At 46.9% G+C, this 21,741-nt stretch overlaps 2 protein-coding genes across 4 annotated transcripts; one reads left to right on the top strand and one right to left on the bottom strand.

The window, feature by feature from the left end:
- The first annotated feature begins 258 nt into the window (after positions 1-258).
- On the top strand, positions 259-19,222 carry LOC118504723. Of its 3 annotated transcripts, none has more exons than XM_036039565.1 (6): positions 259-1,176; positions 13,254-14,474; positions 14,623-14,822; positions 15,056-15,460; positions 15,537-17,025; positions 17,094-19,222. In XM_036039565.1, exons 2-6 carry the CDS (start codon positions 13,290-13,292, stop codon positions 18,048-18,050), a joined length of 4,236 nt encoding a protein of 1,411 aa, XP_035895458.1. In that variant the 5' UTR covers positions 259-1,176; positions 13,254-13,289; the 3' UTR covers positions 18,051-19,222. The 3 variants fall into 3 exon arrangements, with proteins under 3 accessions (XP_035895458.1, XP_035895456.1, XP_035895457.1); XM_036039563.1 differs by lacking the exon at positions 259-1,176 and adding an exon at positions 8,896-9,630 and having other exon boundaries at positions 17,094-19,215; XM_036039564.1 differs by lacking the exon at positions 259-1,176 and adding an exon at positions 8,896-9,681 and having other exon boundaries at positions 17,094-19,215.
- LOC118504726 (serendipity locus protein alpha-like) lies at positions 18,913-21,677 on the bottom strand. The gene is made up of 4 exons (XM_036039567.1): positions 21,506-21,677; positions 19,761-21,444; positions 19,596-19,694; positions 18,913-19,525 (listed from the first exon to the last, which is right to left on the bottom strand). The coding sequence occupies exons 1-4, from the start codon at positions 21,599-21,601 to the stop codon at positions 19,347-19,349; spliced, it is 2,058 nt and encodes a 685-aa protein (XP_035895460.1). The 5' UTR covers positions 21,602-21,677; the 3' UTR covers positions 18,913-19,346.
- Positions 21,678-21,741: the final 64 nt, after the last annotated feature.

The following is a 21,741-nucleotide window of genomic DNA, read 5'->3' as shown; positions in this document are numbered from 1 at the left end:
TACATAATACATTTCTTTTCATCATTTTTTTTCTTTTTTTTTCTACATAAAAGCGTTTATAAATAAATACAAAACGAAACAATTGAATTTTTGTTTGCATATTTACGACAGAGAGAAATAAAATGCTGTTGCGTACCACTGCCTTTCAAGTTAGTGCGCGAACCCTGCCACCCGGTCAAGCACACCAACACAACCAAAGGCCCGTTCCTTGATGTCGCCGTAGCGCTTCTTACAGTACGCACCCCACAGCCAGTCGTTGCGCACGCACACAAACGCAACGTCACGCAGAAACAGAGAGTGAGAGAGAGAGAGAGAGAGAGCTGATAGCCGTGGTAATAAACAATGAACGCCTGGGCTGCAGATTTCAAAACATTCAAGCGCCGCGAAGGCGATGCAAGAGGAGCGCATAGAGTGTGTTGTTTACGTGCGGTGCAGACGTGCAGCATCGCTTCACGACAGTAGCAGCAGCCGCGGTAGAGTGTCGATCGATCCTCACGCCATCGTTAGAACGCGATCGTGAAGTGCGAGCGTTACAGTTCACGTTCAAGTGGATTCGGTAGCTGTGTACAAAAATAAAGCAACCACACGCAGCGTCAATTGGGACAAGATGCGACGAGATTGTTGCTGATGTATGGAAGAGGAAGAAGAAGAAGAAGCAGAAGGAATGGTGAAATGATGTCGTGGTGCGTTGTGCGCTGCATCGGTGTCCGCCAGCTTAGCTATTTCGCGTGTGAATGATAGATGGCTCCGTCGTTCGTTCCAGCGGCCGTGCAACACCGTCAGATCCTGCTGTGCTTTGTAGCGTTTGTCCGCGGTGTTTACGGTGGCCATTCTGTGTGAGAAGTGAAGTTCCGATGTGGCCTCTGCCGTTGATGTGGCATGTCCTTCCCCGTACAACAATGTACAATTTAGCGAATTTGTAGCAAAACGCGGAATAGATGATAGTTCACGGATAGCTCAATTTTGTAGCCAATTTTTTTATGTTTATTAGTGCGTTTGTATGTGTGTGTGCGTGTGCTTATCAATGTTCAGTGTGCAGTGTAATTGTAATTTGCTAGCGTATAATCGTTCCTGCGGTACGAAAAAGTAATAAGTAGGATAAGAAGTACGCACAACAATCAAGGAGGAAGGAAGTTGTTTTTATAAGAACAACCGCGTTTCCCATTTATCTTAAAGGTAAGTGTAATGTATCCCCCTAACCCTGAACCCCTTTTAAGCGCATCCGAATGCACCGCCTATTACTGTCCCTGAACTGGGGTGGATCCGTGCTGGTGCTGCTGCTGCTGCTGTTGCACGCCAAGTGTTCGGGAAAACGAATGAAACGCATCGAAAATTGTAATGGTGGTGGTACTGCATCGCCAAACAAAGAACGAAGCAACACATGCTTACTGCACACAACAGTACACACAGCAACGCTAACCGTTTTGAAAGACGGGTTTCCTTATTGCCTTGCTCGGTGTTACTGGCTTGCGCCTGTCCAGTCCTCCGGCCATCTTCCTTCTTCTCCTCCTCCTTCTTTCTCGTTATGCTGAGGTTTTTTTTCCGAATGCCAAACCGACACGCTTGAACGATGATGCTCTGTCAGTCAGGCAGGCAGGCAGGCAGCTGGCTGCCTGTGTGTGGTGTAGGCATATGTGGCATGTGTGTGGACACGCACACGAAGGCTAAAGATGCATCGCAAAGCAGATCGAAAGCACCAAGTGATGATGATGATCATGCTATACGAGCCAAGGAACGGATCTCGCATGTTACCAGTAGCACATACTCACCATTCGTGGTTTCAGAATGCAAAGCAGGCGGCGAAGGGTTTGAATGTTGCGAGTCTATTTCCTTCTCGCTCTGCTCGCCCTCCCTTTTTCCACTTGCTTTATGGAAGGATGCATGGTTCCCAACATAGCGTCCCCTACCGTAGTGCGCACGACGTATGTTGTAATCGCGTTAAAAAGGAAGAAAAGGAAACACGCACACCACTGCACGAAGGAAGGCGTTGCCCATGACAACGGATGGCGACGTTACGCTTCACTACGACACACAGCCCCCAAAGCAGCGGCGGCGGCGACCAGGATGTGCGTCTCGCGCACGTAAACAAACGTACCGCACACCTTCACACCGAGTCCTTGCGATGGCGTGCAACAGATGTGCGGCTGTGTGTGTGCGTGCATGCACAGGCGCTTTCCCTGGTGTGCGAAGAATGCACGTGAATGGCGCGCGGTTTGAACCGACCGTCTGTAATAGCGCCTGTGAGCGCGCCTGTGCATAGTCCGTTCGTTTGTTGTTTTTTTTTGCTTGATCTAACAGCTATTTGTGTGTAATCGTAATGTTGCGAGAGCAACTTCCTAACCTTGACTTGGAGCAGCAAGCAAGTTGGAGATGCTATACTGCCTGCCCACTTATGGTTCCGTTGCCCATGAACGGGTAACAATGAAGGGTAAAAAATGTGATCGACGTGCTGTTTGGCGCACTATGTGTATACTAAAAACATACATTATGCCACTGCCGATTCGGCTGGGGCCCCCCGAATCGTCCCGGGACCTTAGCGTCCGTAAGAAAATTTTGCACAAAGCAGGACTAGCAGCAGGTTCCTTTACCTGTCCCTGGAATGTTTCAAAGATCCTGTCTTTGTTGCACTCATGACCTCGACATTCGCAAATATGCGTTTTTGACCCACAGCAAGGCCACTTAGGAGAGACAAAGTGATTTGCCAGTGGGTGTTCGTTTAGCAAGATTTAGCGATGGAGATGGAGCATAAACCGAAATGCATTCCGTATCGTTGCTACGCTCTTTCCACGTCTCGGGCTGTTTTTATTGGCGATCGTAAAGTAATTTATTTTTCTAAGTTTAGCCATACACTATCGGAAATCGGTACTTGCATTAAGTTATTTAATGTGTCGCATTCCTTTCAGCTGACAAAGAAGGAACATCAGTGAACCGTAGAAAAGTGCATTTGGCTTCTAATTTTGTACCACTTTGCGATCACTTAAATTTTTATAGCAATAAGCGCAAAATATGCTTAGCCATATATTAGAGAGTCTCAAGTCTGGATACTTGAAGTAATAAGCGGTGCAGGATTTCAGTATTCTAAGTTTAAAAATATGTATGTAGAAGAATTCATCACGATTTAACAGATTTTTTTTTAAGTAGAGCCCTGTTAAAGTGTCACTTCCGATACGTAATACTGGCTATAAGACTACGAGTGTTTTTAAGGCAGCAAGATGAACTGCTGTGTAAGAGCTTAATTAGAGGCAGATTGGATTAATTTCTCGTAACTCGTACTGTGCATGACGCAAAGTATCAATAGCAAACAGCATCGGGCATGGAGACTTCTGGGCAAAAAAATCTAATATGGAAACAAAGAGAGATTACTGTCGTACGCAGTTGATCATCCAACGTAACAGCCGGGATCGAACTATTCAATGGTTCTCTAGACTCAAGGACGCGTGTCGTAGTCATGCTTGACAAGTATCGACGAACTTACGAATTGGCATTTATCACCCTATTAATGGGGCGTCAGTATGATATTCACAAGGTTAGACGTTGGCTTTACCATTTATCTGCGAGGGCAGACAGCACGCAAAGACTTAGATTTCATTCAAAAATTATTATGCTTAATTTTCCCCAGAAATTCTACCGTAGGTACTTCAAGTGAAAACCAATTCTATATGTTTCTTAAGTAGTAGGAGTAGGATAAGTTGAACTTGGTTTACTAGCAAAGCTTTGCTTGAAAGCTATGTTATGAACGTTGGGAATTCATCTTGCAAAGCATAATTTTCAGAAAATGTTGTTATAGGTTAGCCATTTGTAAGAAGTAGCTTATCGGAAGAACTATGACGCGATGTGTTTCGGTTTCAGGCTGTTGCCAACATTCAGGTGGGATCCATTCGAAGTTGTTTATTGCTAGCTCTTGAACTTCCGTTCTAGAACTAATGACTGTTATCGCGATTGATGCTCAGCATTTTTATGAGTAAAGAATTAAAAAAAAAATCTTTATCATGATATCCAAAGAAGGCCAATTTCCAGCTATTCACGCACTCAAACTCTCATTTTTACGCCTGTTTTAGTCACTACTACGAATGAGACTTCATTCGGTCGCGATGTACTTGTATGATAGTTTGAATCGTTTTGCCATTACCATCTTAGAACATGCTTCATCAAATACAAGGAAAAATATTTTATTTATGGAACACCTCCACAATGCTTCTAACACAAAATTAAGAGTAATATGAGAGAAAAGTTCTGCGAAAAAACACCTATGCAAATAAATCAATTCACGAGCAAAGCCGATGCTGATTGGATAATGTGTCATATGAAGCGAAGGTAAACTAAGATCATGTAATACATTCACACTTCCTACCATTGCAAGATAATCACAATGTTTGTCTGAATCAATCATAACCCATGGATACTACAACAAATTCAGAATGCTTCTGCTGAGTACACATGTAGGAATAAGTTGCACAAATTCAAGAAAAATAAAATGTCTCACTTCTCAGCAGATATATGCAACTGTCTCCAGTATTAATTAGCCTCTTGGAGGGCTCTAAGCGAAATGGAAGTTTGAGGCACCTAACACATCAAATAAAGCAATACGGCCAGGCCGTTCTTTATGAATAAAAAAAAAAAAAAAAAAAAAAACACATCAAATACGTTACCAAGGCCAAAGTCAGAGGCAAAATAGTTTGTTGTACGAGTCTCCCTTATGGAGGAGTTTGGGTTCCTAAATTCAAAATTTTTTAGGCTACCAGGACCACGCAGCTCGCTTATAATATATGATGTGGTGCTGCATAATCGAACCTGCCATATGGGAAGACTCGGTCCGTACGGGACTCGAATGGGATTCGATCATCGTTGCAATCTGATTAACCTGGGATGCCTTGGGACATGATAGCTTTGCTGTTGGTAAAGGTACTGTTACTGTTTTCTTCTTTCTTGGCCTAACGACCTCTTAGGTCATGCCTACCATTTCTGGCTTACTAGACTTAATGATGGATGGATTTGAACCCCGGTCCTGTCGTGTCCGGTGCCGGTGCCGCTGTCGCCTGGGCCACCTGATGGTAGTTACATTTGCTATAAATGCTGTGCGTAACGAAAGTGATTCATCAAACCAGTTACCAGTTACACATTTCAACGCCTCTTACAAACGAATCCCAACCTCTTCTCGGATTGATGCGACCAATTGCTAAACAGCAAACAACTTCCCGTGCGCTAATAAACAAACAAAACGCGCGCTGCCGCTGCTGCTGCTGCTGCTAGTCAATAAAATACACCAAACAAACATGCTGCAGCACGCTATTTGCAGAAAGGTGCATTCCTTGCTTTTTTCCTCTTACCTCAATTCAAATAAATATACCGCCAACCCGGTAGTCGATCGCCGGATTGGAAGTTCATTCACACCGCCGTCGGGTGGTACATGTGTTTTGGTGTTTAGTCACCCGTTCAGCGAGAGCGGACGACTGTTTTGAAAAGCGAACCAAATAGCTTACCGCGACATGAGCGCGACCTACCTCAAGACGACGGCACACATTCGGTGCCAGGGCCGAGAAGAAGCTCGATCCGTGATACTCCGCCAGTGGTGGTCGTGCTGGTGGTGTGCATAACCTCCAATCCATCAACGCCCGCATTTTGTTGTGGCGAAAGTCACCCAACCGTAAAGGCAACGACCTTCCGACGATGGTAGACAAAAAAAAAACGCGGACCACCACTCCAAGCAGACGCATCATCATCAACGCCGCCCAACTTTTCGACCACCTCCTCGATGGTATCACAGTTCATTGTTTGACTGAACACAATCTGGTGGTAGTTGCTGTCTGTGTGTATGTGTGGGAATGCACCTACAAAATCACACCCCAAAAAAACCGGAACTTCAAGATTGGGTTAAGTCCTGTCTGCATGTGCAAGATACGTCTCGTGACAATTGGCAAAAGCACACAGGCGCCTCATGAGGGTAAAATAAGATGGCGAAATGTCCAAACAAAAGCCACGAAGCTCCGAATGATCGATCGTGTTACTGACCTGCCACAATCGCTTGCAACCACAAACAAAGCAGGACTCCAAAAAATGCAGGACATCACTTGGGGACTGTTGGGGTGCTTTCGGTGCTTCCCCAGTGGGAGGGAAAATCCCACCCCGTTCCGGTGATGGCAAAGGAAAGGGTGAACAACCGACACAGTTCGTGCTTTGCTTCCTAGCTTGCGCAGTGGGGAAAAACTTCAAAAATCTAGCGCCAGAAACGTCCGTGACCCTGCGTGGTGCTGTGGTGACGTGTTGCCAGACGGGAGTTTCCTTTTTTTCCTGTTTTCCACGCCCGACGGTACGCTACGCTGGTTGTGACCGGGGTAGCGCACGACACGCCATCGGTGCGTCATCGACGACGACGACACGGGGACCGCCCGGTGATGGTGGTTGTACACGGTATCCGTTCGTGTGTCTGTGTCGTGGGGGCTTGCTCACGGTGGGAACTTGCAAGCGGTGCAGTGATGGTATTTGTACGATTTCTTTGTGTCCAGAGCATCGATGCGTCTGTTTGCCCCGGGTATGCATCTTTTGTTGCGCGGAAGGAAGGGATGCGTCGTCACGCATTGGGGCAACGGGGATTGATGAGGCTCGAGATTGGCTGTGTTCTCGCATTTCCTATACGCAGGCTACATGATACTCGTGCACGGTTAAGTACTACCGGTTGGTTGGTGTATTTGCTCGAGTGCGAAATCTGAACCACCATCAAGTAGGAAGTTGTGGTTAGTGATATGGCACCACACTCGCCTTTGGTTTACTAAGCGATTAAACCGCGTGGAAAAAAGTGGGGAGGTATCATTTGCCACATCATCAAGTGTCTTGCGGGTTAATTGCATTGCAAGAACCAATCACTTGAGGCCTGAAGAGAACATGATAGTCTTAATTCGCTTTAAGGGTCATTTAAGGACTACGAAGAGATGAAATAAGATACATCTTTTGGGTGTTGTCGCCAAACAAGAGAGTGTCTTCCAAAGAAGAGAGATTGTTTATTAGATGGCTGAAAGAAACACGCCATTACTTTGGAATGAATCATTACAATTATCTCGAACTAGACCGTGCAATAGTGGTTATCTTAGTTGGTTAACAGAGTGAAGGCGAGAGTGAAAGATAAAATATTGCCTACCATCTGGCTTTCTTGTGACTTTGTGACACGTAGTTGGAGAGCGTCAATGTTGTGTACGATGGAACAATCTGGGTGAGATTTGCTATCAAGGCTGTCGTGTGAAAGATCTATGCTGAGGTTACGAACAATGATGCTACGATTGTCGGTACCAAATTTTAGGACTATTTTATTTATTTATTTATTATTACGGACAGATGCCATATTATCAAATTTTAGGACTACTTGTTGTAATAAATATAGGCAGAGCGTTTGCTGGGATAATGTGGAACTCAGAGGTCGATTTAATTCTTCTTGGTTCTGAATTCTTCTTGGTTCTGAAGGATGGTCCATTTCAGCTTCGCGATAAGGAGAAGGTACGACAGAATCCACCTAATCTTGAACAGAGTTCAGCAATGGCTCTAATATTACTAGCACATTTCAAACAGCTTGTATGTCCCATTCAGGACCGGGGTTCAAATCCCATCCGGTCCGTTCCTCCATATTGAGGACTGACTATCGAACTATGTGGTATCAATAAGTCCAGTAAGCCAAAAATGGCAGGCATGATCTAGGAGGTTGTTAGGCCAAGCAAGAAGAATGATTATGTCCAAGTCCTAAATCGGCCAAACGATCACGACTCCTCTGAATAATTGGAAGAATTAAAATATCTTCAATCTACTCTCAATTCCGTTGGTCATTCAACTATGATTATATTCTTTATTTTTGTTATTGAAGCAACTTCTTCTGCTTGCTAAGTGTAACGAGCTGTAAGGGCATGCTATAGGTCATATATCTAGACGTATTACTACTAAGTAGCCAAATAGGTCCTGGTGAGATACGATCCGGCTCGGTCCGGCTGAGTAAAAGATTAGTAAAAGATCAGCCACCACTTCGATGCCTCTTATTAAGTTATAATTATTTGTTTTTGACAGTGATGTCCAATCAAAATAATTCATCCTAATATCGCAACAGACCGACATCATTTCACTCTGTTCGTCTCTCTACATTCCATTCACTTTTTGAAGCCTCACCGTAACATCTTTCTCGGTTGCGGTTTTTCCCACGCTCAAACCAACCAGACAGTGCAATGCCGTTTGCTCCGCTTTTCTTCCGCCCAGTGAATGGATACAAGTTCCGCGGAAGAACGGAACTACTCTACTATTTACCTATCCGCGCTGTGTGCGCAAGTCTGCTGTCCTTGACAGTGGAAAAGAAAACTGTGTCGTCAGAGGTCGTTGCATCCCACAGCACAGACGGAAATGCATCGTCCCATACTTTGACTTTCATTGTTCGGTGTCCTGGTATCGGGAGAGCGGGGTTGGGTGAACAGCTATCGTGCGGCGCAGTTCGTTCACCTATCACACAGCGCGCGCAACTGGTCCTGGTAATAACGTTGCCGAAAAGAAAAACAGACAAGGAACATAGCGCGCAACCCTGTGGCATATCCGGGGTGGTGGTAAACCGTTGTTGCACTTTTTCTTTCTTTTCTGTGCTGGTGGGACAAAGAAATTTGACCAATTTAGCGTACTATCGGTCGGTTTGATATATAATCACGGGGCTTGCGCTGAAGTCGCCCGGCGGTGTGTGTGTGTTACTCATCATTATGCTCAGGTTAGAAAGGTATGATGGAATAAAGAGGCTGCCAGGGGGGCAGCAGGGGGTGGCCGCATTCAGTTGCAGGACGCACACGAACTATCTGCGGTGATCAATCACAGACACGCTCAAGCATAGCGCTCACTAGCCCGCGAGCCCCAGGAACAGCTCCATCGATAAAGACAGCATTTCGCGGTGGAGACGCGAGATACGCGGGTCGCGAGTCTCAAACCAGTTCTTGGTCTCCTCCGTGCGTGTGTTGGTGTGGTCGGCTCTCGGAGCAGAACTTCGCGTACAAAACCCCACCAGCGCAAAAGGGTGGGCTTCGACCGTACCGTACGCGAGTCTCTCCGGTCAGTTACGTTCGTCGTGCCGTGGTGGATGGAGTTGAACTGTGTGCTGTGTGTATCCGAGTGTTCGAGCTTGTGCTCAGTAAGCTCAGAGTGGTGCGCGATTTTGTGTGTGCCAGGAGTTCCTGGCAGGGGTAGCGAAAACTAAAAAAAAAAAAAAACACCGGCCAGAACTCCACAATCATTTGACGCGTGTGTTGCAGCGTAACGGCGCAAGCCGCCAAAAAGGAACGGCCGACAGACATCGCACACGAGATCGCGACGATCATCCAACCCCTTGTGTGTGTGTGTCTGTAGAAAAAAAAAACAACGATCAAGCGGTACAGTTGCCAAAGGAAAGGATCATCCGGGTGTTTGGGGATCGCGAGAGGGCCAAGGAAGTTGCATTTTTCGTGCAGTGCAGTGCTGTGCCGTGTGTGCCGTTTTCCCCGTATATGGTGTCCGATTGATACGCTGTCGGTGCACTTTAGCGCTGGCCTTCTTCCCTTTGCGAGGGCTCGCTTTAATAAGGGAGAGCAGCTGTTTTGCTGTGTGTTTGCTGTGGGGACGGATGCCATGCATTGACTACGGGGACGGGTGAGTGAGACCGACCGTAGTGACCTAGTCAGCAATTGTACCAACATATCGGCAAGTAGTGGGCCAGGGTACGCTAGGAATTTAATTACAGAAATACAAAAAAAAACCCGTAGAAGTAAGATAATTGTCACCCACTTCCATTAAAGGCGCTGTGTTGCGCTCTCTATCTGTGACAGGCATGTCGAGTGTCGTGCGCCGTGTGTCCCATATTACTTTTATCTTCCCAACATGCCACGCACGATTAGGAATTTTGTCAACGTGAGTGGGAAGTTCGCATACGCACCACCGAAAACCGGATAGATGTGTGGATAGTTTTGCTAGAACATGGACGATGGTGTATCGAAAAGGTTCGTGGACTCTCCGGGATTCCGGGACCATCACGAAAGAACTGGTTAGCACGCATTTAAAACATTACGCAAATAAAGTGCGAACGCGTTGTGATGTGATACGTCAGGAGGTCAGTGTACGACGGCCGTCAAAATGTCTTCAATTGAGCGAGGGAGAGAGAGAGAGAGGGTGCCCGGGGGTGAACAAACAAAATGGTGTAGTAGCTGACACAACACATGAGGAGATCGTTTATTTTTAAAATCCCCCAATCACACCACTCCTTCAGTACGCACGTCTCGGTGGTGGATGTGCTGGAGATACGGTTGATCGGAACGGATTGGCCGCGGTTATGCTTTGTGTGCCCGCACATTATGAAACTTGATGGTCGGAGTGCAGTTTTTATTGCAATGGACAAGCTTCATCAGCTAGCAGCAAAAATGCCGCTAATTAAGAAGGTGCCCTTTGGAAGAATTTTTTGATAGTGATGAGGCAACTTTAACCGTTGTTTGATTGGGTTCGGCGTCGTCAGGAGTTCTTGGGTGGGGGATATGTTTCACGATATTCACCACACGCACGTCGATCTTCGTATGATCTTATCTGAACCCTCTGAAGTGGATATGGATTTCTCGCCCCTTTTTTCTCTCTCGGTTTTGCTTGTGTTTGCGTACATAACTCAGTTATTTATGATGTGCGGGGATCGTAAAGGCACTTGATACGATGCTGCGTCGTTGTTTGCGAAACTTGATTTGGTCTTCCTTTTGCCCCGCTTTATTTACCCGACCAACATGATGTGAATGTTTCTTTTTTCTGTTAGCATTCTGTGCTCAGTGCACTGTGTTTTTACAGCTGATGGATTTATATCGATGAGATTTATCGGTGGAAAATGGACAGAACATCTGGTAAAAAGTTGGTTGTGAAATGGATTGAGTGACGCGGTGTGATTCGACTTTAATTTTGGAAATGTAAAATTGGGACAGTGAAACGAGTTTAGTGGAGTTTTAATGCGTCAACGGATGCGTATCCATCTGTTGCTATACGGGATGTCATGATGATGTGCATGATCACACAGATTTGTTGATGAAGGATGATGTGCTGCTTAAACTGTGTTTATTATTAAAAAAATGTAAATCGGGACCAGAATCAAATTTCATTAGGAACTTATTCCCGGAGGCAGGACTAGTTACTTCTTCTCAGCCTCATGAGGTCTTGTGGCGTGTCACTACTGGTTTCCTAGACTAGAGTTTACTCACAGCCGGGTAGCCTGACGTCTCCATCGTCGAGGCCACCGTGCTTAAAAAAAGCTACAAAAAATATTAAATTATACAAAGATACAGTTAAGTATTAATTACATTTCCGAATCAACCGTTGCATCCGTCGGTTACTTTCTTGCATGCCCGTACTTGATCGCTTACTTCGCGATAGATTACAGACGCCGCTCGGAAGACGCTTCTGAGTCATTATTCTGTGGGGGGGCTGGTTCCTGTAGGCGATCCATTGGCGTACGTGTTTAATTGAGTTTTATTGCCGAGCCGTTATCAGGCAAACACACGCCGGCGCAGGCATCAAGAGAATGCGCGACATACACGGGCAATCGTCATCAGTAAAAGTGATTGAAATGGATTAAGCGTTCGCACTTCAATTTGCCACAGTCTATAACGTGTTGCCCCGTTTTTTTCTCTGATAAGGTAGTTAGAAACGTTTGTTATAGCAACTTCCGATTGTTATCGGAAGTTATCGTCTGCTGTTGCTTTTCCTCTTTGTCTTAATGGGCTGGTAGGGTATTTTTTTGTTATAAGAATCTCATACCGATTTTGTCCGCTTCTTGACTGGAACTTATTTGATTCAACATCTTCTAGAGGTGTTCTAGAGGTAGAATGGCCTACCATTCTGGCTACCTTCACATTTCCCTGGAACTGGTTAGTGAGTGCTATATAGGGTTGGGCGGTGCCGTTGTTACAAGTCCCCGGACTGCTCTGTGCATTGACTAGACTAAATAGACTACATAGAGGCATTACAACAACTTGGCGGTCTTCGTCTGATCTTAGAGCTCCCGATGCCAATCATAGTCAAGGGCCAATTGCTGTCAAACCTTTATCCAACCTTTCTGGTAGGATATCCCATCTCCAATAATACCTACTCATTTTTAGTCCTTCAATCTCACACTCTGGTCATTTCTCTTCATAGGCCATATGAAATAAACTAGAAGAGATTCAGTATAATTGTACCATGATATTTGTACCCCAGAAAAGCACTTCATACGACAATCTTGAGATGTATTTATAAAAGATCAATATCAATAATTTAAAATCGAAAGAAAACCTCACGAAACATTGATTGTGTGCATATAATGCATCCTTAGATTGTTAAAGGCTTAACTACACTTTTCATAATTCTAAGACCCGGAATGGCGAGACATTGAAGCTGCAGTGATTTTGATCGAAAAATTGGCTATCGATACTGATGCAGAAATATAGTGATGCAATGTTATAGGCAGATGACTAAGCTTTCAATATGCTGTCCATTGGAGATGTTGTGCATCTTCTCTTAGCGCCAAGATCATGCCTTGATCGTGTTGGCCCTACGCAACGATTCCATACCAGGTTCAGCCATGTGACTGTTGTACTACCTCACCCAATGCTATTTGTAACACAACATCATTATTTCATTGGTTTTTTTTTCTAACATCAAAATCGATGCAGTTAAATGCTTGTTAGTTTTACTTTCACCTGGCCCTCTTCCGAAACTTGTCGCTGTACTGGCGAAGGTTTCATTGCTATATTGGGATTTGCAATAGCTATGTGATTAACCGTGAACATCTTGTCAACGTTGTAAGCACAAACCATCGCAGGGACAGTTTGGAGCATGACATGGCTTCCAGTCTCGGGTCGCGACGTGCATTGGCTACATAAACGGTCAAGAGCACGAGAATGTGATGTTGCAATATGACGCAAAATGGTTGCCCTTCATGTAGCTCTGCTCAATCTGTCTAAAAGTGCTGTTTTATGGTCTATATATTGATATTCAACGTTGGTTGAGGGGTCCATCCATGATGAATAACAATACTTTGTTCCGATGAGGATCATGGGAAAAAGAGTACAAGCAGCTTAAATTACTAGACTTCAGTTGAATATCTGATATTTACTTCCTCGATTGATGTTTGTCTCTTGATCGCTCACGAAACAAATGATGGGCCGTTTAATCAAGGTCTCAATTATTGTATTCATCATAATGCTTTTTTAATCAATAAAATTGTATTATTTATTGATCGATTGTTTTCCCTTCGTTTCATATTACAGCAATTGGTGGCAATAAACACAAAGCAATAATACAAGATGAACGATCTCACCTGCCTGAAGTCCCTCCGGACGGTGCTGCGGGACCTGGACGTGTACGACGTGCTGCAAGATTTCATACACCACCGTGTGTTCAACAGCGAGGAATGCATTGAGATTACGAACGAACCGGACGAAACATTTAGACTGGATCTGATGTTTATGACGCTAGAGGTGAAGCAGCAGAGCGACCCGCAGATAGTGTCCCGCTTTATGGACGCGCTGCGCAACTACTACGACTGGATTGTGGACAAGTGGGAACTGTATCGGAACACGGTGACGAAAGAGTACAACCAGTATCTGTCGTACCGGAATGAGTCATTCATGCCGTCGCAGGCTTCGATCAGTGTGTACAGGAAGAACATCCGATGGACCATACACAAGCACCTGATGTCACTGCGCCACGGTGCATCGGAACATCGGTATCTGTTCATCTACGGTAAAATTGGAACCGGCAAGCAGACGCTCGTCTGCCAGGCCTGTGAAGATCTGACGGTTGTGATGCGCATGAACTACAAAATCTTCTACCTCGATCTGGCGTACTGCAACACCAAGGAGGCAACGCTGGAGATGTTGGAAAAGTTGCGCGTGCAGCTGGGTGATGCCGTGAAGCAGGAGGAGCGCAGCAACAACTACAGCTATCCTTCGAACAAAATCGACTACTGGAAGCGCACCTTTACGCAGGCGTTCGAGAAGGAACTGTCGGAAAGTTTGCTAGTGCTGGCGCACGTGCGCAGTGCCGAACTGATCAAGGATTTCGATTTCAAGTGCAAAACCGTTGTGATCACCAGCAACAAGGATGTGGTGCACGAGGTGAGCGAATCGGAACGGTTCGTCGTGGAACTGCCGCAAGGTTTTACGGAGGAGGAAGGGCTGGAGCTGTTTGCGCGAGCACTCAAGAAGAAAAACACCATGCTACCACCGGAAGCGACGGAGCTGTGCCGTGCCTGTCAGGGTAACCCATTTCTCATCAACCTGATCGCACTGCGGATGAGCGAAGAGTGCAAGAACGAGGTGCCAATCAACTGGAAGCAACACATTGACAATCTGCAGAATTTCAGCATCGGCAAGTCGGAGCGTGTTTCGAGGACGATCGCTTCTACGCTGGAGCAGTTCAGCGAGGAGGAGCAGCAGTGCTTTCACGATTTGGTGATCTTCCGGGACAACGTGCCACTGTCGCCTCGTGTAATGATCTTACTTTCTTGAAAATTACTAAGCTTCACTAGCAAACTACCGAGTCACTTTGGTTCAATGTGTTCACGCCACGCTAACACGCTCTTTCACAATGTTTCTTTGCACGATCGCGCGTTTTCGCGTGGCAACCCCCCTTTAGGTGCTGGAGATGTACTGGGGAAAGGATAAGGAGACGACCGAATGTTTCCTGTCGAAGTTGGAACGGCGAGGACTGCTGGAGAAGCGGGTCTGTAAGAATAAGATGTTTTATATGATGCAATACATTTGCTATAACGATATCATGCATCCACCGGGCTCTGATATGACCAAACTTCATCGTCGTCTGCTAAAAAACTATAGGTATGCACGCTTGTTCTAATGTCCCCACAGACTCCATCTCTCTCCGCCGTACATGCCCTCATAATATGGTGCACGTGCTACTGGAATGTCGGCTGCAAAATGTTACCACACCGATGGTATTAACCACACACTTTCGGAACTAATTATCTTTAATCAACGAAAGCTAACAACCAAGTGGATTTAAAGTATTTCCTCGAGCTCATCACTATAAAGCCGCTTTCTTTAACTTCTAGCATTCGTGAGAATCTCACTAACCGTCGGGAGCTAGAACTGAGCAACGAGTTCCCGAACGATGACTACTTCCACTTCTACATCGGGTACCACATAGATAAGGCCGGGGAGCACGATCTGTTTCCCGAGCTGTACCAGGACTTTGGCTTTCTGGAGCAAAAGTTGCGCATCGCCGGGCTCGCCAATACGGTGGGCGATCTGCGCAAATATCAGGACAAAATTTTCCCCTCCGTCGAGGACAAAGAGTCGATCATTGATACGCTGATCGATTTCTTGATGGTGGCGGAATGTTTGCTGTCGGAGGATTCACGCCTGCTGCAGAGGGCATTAAACTTTCCCGGCGAAATCGGGGACATGGCGAAGGTGCAGGTGGAAAAGTTTAAGAACCGGCTGTGGTTCTGTGATGTGTAAGTATTACTGTTGGGAAAAGAGCATAACCGCCAAGCATAGCCCCTAATCCCCTGTTTGCGTTAATATTTGCAGATCTCACGGATTTGAATCATCCGTCATCAAGCTTTGCCATCGTCCGGACAAGGTACGCCTGCAAGATTCGAGCCACGTGTTTGTTTCGCTAGCCAACAACGATATCCAGCTGTGGAACCTGTCCGTCGAGTACGACGTTCCACCAATGACGTTCAAGGGCTGTCACGGCGATCAGGTGAAAGATATGCAGAAAACGGACCAATTCCTGGTGGCGCTCAATTGGCGCGGGCTGATAAAGGTGTGGTCCACGAAGAATCCACCCGATCGTCCCGACTATCGGATGCGCGATGCGACACCGCGCGAAGCCGAAATGACACTGTCGATAAAGGGTGGCTTCAGCTGTTTCTGTGTGCTGAAGCAGAACAAGCACACGGAACTGATCGCGATCAGTCAGTCGGGGTTGCTGTGCGTGTACAAGGTGTACACAACCGTGTTCCGGACGGAAAAGCCCGACATTAAGCATCAGACGGATATACAGAATGCGTACATCTTGCTGCCGCTGAGAGATTTCCACTCGCCGGATGGTGGTAGCGCGATCAGACGCTGTCTGTTTCTGGTCGAGGTGGGCGATGTTCCGATGGGGATCGTCTTCAACATGATGTCTACGAGCATTGAGTCGAGATTTGTGGAGCCGGAGGTAGCACTGAACGTGCACCAGCTGCCGGAAGGATATCTGTTCGTAAACGCTACGCAGGTGCGTTTGAGGCCGCTTCGGCCGTACGGGTTGGATGAGGCAAGAGTTGTGTACGAAGGAAGGAACAGCGTTAACACGTGCAGTGTGGTGACGGAGGACAAGCGGTTCGTGGTGCTCGGTACACAGCGTGGCATTTCGATCATCAACATCAGCGAGGGTGTTGAGGTACGGCGCATGAACAACAGCCACTCGATCGTCGATCTGGATGTGCTGATGATGGAGGAGAGCATGTCGCATGTGCTGCTGGCGTCCATCTCGAAGGATGGTGAAAATGCGATGAATCTTTACAGCTTGTCGCTCGACACCACTAATCAGTATCAGCTGGAAGGTGCTACCGTGTTTCTCGCCAGCCTGGAGGATGAACCAGTGCTGCTGAACACCGTCGATCGACACTGTCGGCTGCAGCAGACCCTACTGCATGACAACGATTGGGGCGTTTCGCACGAAAAAACGTTCACCAACGAACAGATTGATGCACCGGTGCTGTGCCTTATCGAAACTCCTTCCTCGTACTACTTTGGACTTGAAAATGGAAAGCTGCTGAAGCTGTCCGAATGGCGCAGCAACGGCAAGATGGTGAATGTGGTCAATCTCGGCACCGAGGTCAGCTATCTGGACCATTTCCGACGCACCACCGAGCTGGGAAGTGTGGACGTTTTGGTGATAGCAGGCAAAAATATCTGCAAAGTGTACGTTAACGAAGGCGAAGAGTTCGAACTGAGCGATACGATACGGAAGTGTTACTTGCTTTACGATCGCTTCCTGCTGCTGATCGGTGATCGGTGCTCGATTCAGGTTAGTAAGCACGGGGTTTTCGCGCGTGTGCCTGTTTCATATTGCAATTCGACCTCTTTTCTCCACAGATTTACGATTTGGAAAACAAATCGCTGGAGCTAGTACAAAAGGAGATGGAACGTGCGTACGGTGCCTCGGCCTACCAGCAGCTGCCCCGTTCGGCACTGATATTGTGCACGGCCGATGGGATCGTTTACCACCTGGGATTGCACCAGGCAGCAATCGAAACGTTCGATTTGGCACCGTTCGACGAGCTGCTGACCGTGAAACCGGTACAAGCCAAACTCGCCCCGCCCGTCAGCACTACCAACGTGATATGCAGCTGTGCCTTATCGGCGGACGGAGAGTTCCTGGCGGTCGGGTGTCACGACGGTCGCATCATTCTTCACCAGATGGATCTCAGCCGGCAGCTGGGTGTATTGGAATCGCATCAGTTCCCGGTGGCGGAGTTGTACTTTAGCAGCTGGAGTGAACCCGGCGCCCCCCACATCCTGGTCAGCGTTGGCGAGCAGATCGTGTTCTGGAGCGTAGACTATCTGTACAACAATCAACCGCGCAAGAGCGTCTCGAGCATACGGCTCTCGGGGCGCTTCACCACACGCAAAACGACCGTGGCCGATTCAATGTACTCGGCGAACGATAATCGACGCTCGTACGGGAGCAATCATTCGGGCTTTTCGACACCGATCATGGGCAGTCCGGTGCAGAAAAGTTTCCTCGGCGATCGGTTTGAAGAGTCGGCCCACTGGTTCGATAAGCGTGGTTCGTCCGGCAAACCGCATCTGCTGTCGTGCATTAAGCTGATCGGACGGGCCAAGCGGTTGATAATGAACAGGGAGTTTAACAAATTTCTTACCTTGGACGATGAGGGTTACGTTCACTATTTAAGGTTTTATCGTCCCTCGTCGAACCAGCTGCTGTTCCCACCTCCACCGACGTTCGCAATGCGACCGTCGATCGTAACGTCGGCGGTTACAACGATGATGAACGGTAGCAGTGGTAGCAACGCCGTCCATTTCATATGACGGTTTTTAGCAAACGAACGAAACCTGCGGGTTAGCTGCTGTTACATCCTACTGTACATTCTGTACACTGCCTTTTTACGGTAAATAAGAACCAGTAACTGTACTGTACGATTTATGCTCGAGACGACACTAAACCGCGTACCGTGGTTTTGTTCGTTTGCTAGTGCGTAAGCGCATGTGTTCATGCGTTCTGTTGTGTGTGTGAGTGTCATGGCTGCTACTAATGATGGGCGCTTGGGAGCTGGCTCCGACCCTACCGCTCCGGATCCGACTCCGACTTCGGTACCGTCGGTACCTCACCGACGGCTCCGACTTCGGAGCCCTTCGACAGCTTCGTGGCTGACTGCAAACTAAAGCTTTCGGAGACAGTTACGAACATAGCTTTTCCTTTGTACGCCGGTTCTGGAGGCTTTAGTGCGTTTCTGGCTCCAGAGTCGAGGTGGAGCCGGCTCCGGAGCCGTTGAAGTGGATCCAGCTGCGTACCGGTCGGAATGCAGTCGGCTCAACTTTTTACTGGAGCCGGTTAGAGCCAGCTCCGGTACCGGTGCCGATTTTCCCATCACTAGTTGCCACTACTAGCGTCCCACAATATCCATCCCTCCTTACCTAGCTGTGCCAAAAGAGTGCGTGTGGAAGTTTTTTTTTTTGGTTTTGGCTTTCCAGTCTTTCATAGCCATTTAAGCATAGAATCAACCAAACGTACGCGTTAGCGGAAGATCGTTCAGTAGTGTGTGATAATAAGGACGAGATCGAATACTACTACTATCGGATATCTCGAGGAACGGTTTTGTGAGAACAATTCTTAACTTAAGTAATCTAATTTAGTATAGCAATAGCAATAACACTCGAGACAATGCTTGACTGAGTCGGTTTGGAAACAGTATAGCAGAAACGTAGACTCAAGCTACTCCAAATGCATTTTTTGCAGATTGTACAGATTTTAGCCTAATCGAATCGCTCAACCGAGGGTGTTTCCTAGTAGGTGCACGGATGCATGCAGGCTACGGAATGTCTGCCGAAGAGTGTGCGTGTTTTTTTAACGATAGTAGATAAAATAGTTTACGAGTTTTATTACATTCCGTAGATGTAAGAATGAGTTTATGGAACAATTTTTTTTACCTAAATACCGAAACCCGAACTATCGAATAAAACTTTAGAAGGTTGACTATAAATGGTCTTGTGTGTTTGAGCGTAGTTAATGTAAAAAATAAATCATCTAAAAATAATCTACACGGCCTAGTCCGAATGTCCGAATCGCGTTATCGGATATTAGGCCCTTCTTGGTCTCGCTTACGGTCATATATCAGTATATATGTTGATTCTTATTTTATTACCGTCGACGATCGCTATCTCCTCGTTGGTGATAGACTTGCGGATAATCGTCGTCGATGGGTTATCTTCCGTGGGTATTGTTAACTTACGTGAAGCGTGCGTTGAGAACGTGTTTGATAAGTCGGTTAACTCATCGAGAATATCTGGGGCATGAAAAATACTGCCATTAGTCACACGGGAAATGCTACATTTACGCCACCTGATGCTACAAACCTGTGATCTGTAGATCGATGTCACTTTTGATGCTTTCATACAGCTCGGCAGTTTGATCTCGCTGTTGCTTTTTGAACATTGCCACACGCAGACTGTTTCCTAGAATGATAGATGTGTGTTTTAAATGTGTCCTTTTTTGGGAAAGGCTAGACCAGAGTACGTTACTTCTTAATGGCTTCTTCCTGATGGAACCCTTCTCCGGCGTCGTTACGGCACGATCTCGTCGATGAGCAATAATATCCGTAAATGAGTTAATTTCAAGCAATGATGGTGCTTCCAACCTTCGTTTTCCCGGTAACCCACGGCGGCTCTGGTATAGAATATTTGAGGACGACATGCGCAACTGGGTGGCGGAAAACAGTTCCTGCAAGTTTGCTTCGATTTCACGCCGTTCCGACGAGCGCTCTGGTGAAGTGCACAATTTGTCCTTCTCTGTTTCGATGTGACATCGTTCCGGTGAATGTTCTGGTGGTGCTGACGTTTTTTCCTGCTTACGGGATGTGACATCGTCTGCGGGAGTTTCCTTTCCATCCTTAGCATTGTTGACTTTCATTTGAATTTTGCGTAGCTTCGCCAGCAGCACGCGAAACCGTTTAACGATCCGCGATGCATCGATGTTCGGGTCTCGTTCGGCACACATTACGATCGCTCGGCATTCCAGAACCATTGTACGATAGTCACCGTAATGGATGGAAAAGATTTCGTCCTGCAGATTCACCTCGACAGAATTGACTTCCAGATGGTTTAGAAATATTTCCGCCTTGCGAACCATATCGAGTGCTTTCTGCATGTTGAAGCTTTCCTGCATCTCGTCCAGCGCTCCATCGAGCAGCTCAATCAACGATAAAGCGAACGCATTCGTGTCGATTATTTTGTGCACCAAAACACACAGGTTGGACGATTCCTCTAGCCAGTGTTTTTCCAGCAGCCTTGAATTGCTGTCTGCGCCGACGTACAGCGAGGGAATAAGGTACGAGTCGAGCGCTTCCAGCGAGGCCAAGCAGCTACGGATGGAAGCCGATATTTTCAGATTATCGGCGTACGATATGGCAAACAGTCCTATTTGCATCAAACGCTCAACGTAGCTATCGAATGGTTTCGTTAGTTCCTCGATTTGTTCCTCGCTTACGCTGGAACTGATGCTGGTGCGTAGCTGCGCAAGTAGTCTACGGTCGGTGTCACCAAAGGTGTCGTACACCAGCCGTATGAGGCATTCGTTGACGTGAGTTTCCAGCTGGTAGATGGCACTCTCAAGAATGCTTACACGCAGCTTTCTATCGCTCGAATCCTGCCTGCTGTCCGTTTTCCGCTCTAGTGCCAGACATTCCTTCAGCACCTTTTGACAAACGTTGGTAATGCGTTTCCTGTCCTCGTCCGGTAGCACATTGCAAAAGCCGAATGTTTGCGAAATGAGCGCTTCAACGACTGACCGTATACGGCCACTCTCCACTATGACTTCGTTGTACTTCGTTTCGTACTCATCCTCCGCGCAAACCTCCTCACTGCCAACCGTTAGGGGAGCGATAAGGCTGAGCGCTAGGTCGAGATAGCTGACAAAGTTCGAGTCGGATACACTTTCCGGTGAATCCTCGGCCTCTAGCACGGATTTCAATCGTTCCAAACACCAAATGATCCGATCGAGAAAGCATTGTCTCGCCTGCGGCAACCCTTTCCGGTTGCTGGAGGGATCCACTTCCGATGCGATTGTTTTCTCCAGCCAACGGATACACACCACGATCTGTGACATGCACAGGAAGCACGTTTCAAGCTCTCCCACGTTGCCATTCCCATCGAAGATGAGATGCTTGTGTACAATCCGTAGAAGACGATGCAAATCACCACAAACGGACTGCAAGGATATTGGTTTTTAGAATAAGGTTGTTGCAAAGAACACACCAAAACACACTCACGTTAAGCCATTGTATGCCGCTGCTCTCGGTTGGTAAGAAACCATGGTACAGATTATCCTGCACCGTTTTAATGCACTCCTGAAGTTCTGGTAGCATTTTTGTGTGCGAATCTCGTTCCGTACCACGCGCGCCCAACAGGACGCACCTTTTCCGTTCAAAACAATTCAAACTGTCAACGGTTGTGTTGACGTTTCTACGGGTCGCTCGGTTGCCGTTTCTGAAGGGGGGACGCGTTT

Source organism: Anopheles stephensi, chromosome 2, assembly GCF_013141755.1.
Source record: "Anopheles stephensi strain Indian chromosome 2, UCI_ANSTEP_V1.0, whole genome shotgun sequence".
Taxonomy (NCBI): Eukaryota; Metazoa; Arthropoda; class Insecta; order Diptera; family Culicidae; genus Anopheles; species Anopheles stephensi.
This window is presented reverse-complemented; position numbering and strand designations above follow the sequence as displayed.

Excerpts from the sequence above, each read along its gene's own strand:
- LOC118504723 (XM_036039565.1), top strand. The coding sequence starts at position 13,290 with ATGAACGATCTCACCTGCCTGAAGTCCCTCCGGACGGTGCTGCGGGAC. Across the intron at positions 14,475-14,622 it reads ACGTGCCACTGTCGCCTCGT|GTGCTGGAGATGTACTGGGG; the intron begins GTAATGATCTTA and ends ACCCCCCTTTAG. Across the intron at positions 17,026-17,093 it reads GTGATCGGTGCTCGATTCAG|ATTTACGATTTGGAAAACAA; the intron begins GTTAGTAAGCAC and ends TTTTCTCCACAG.
- LOC118504726 (XM_036039567.1), bottom strand. The coding sequence starts at position 21,601 with ATGCTACCAGAACTTCAGGAGTGCATTAAAACGGTGCAGGATAATCTG. Across the intron at positions 21,445-21,505 it reads GCGGCATACAATGGCTTAAC|TCCGTTTGTGGTGATTTGCA; the intron begins GTGAGTGTGTTT and ends ATATCCTTGCAG. Across the intron at positions 19,526-19,595 it reads CATCGATCTACAGATCACAG|ATATTCTCGATGAGTTAACC; the intron begins GTTTGTAGCATC and ends TTCATGCCCCAG.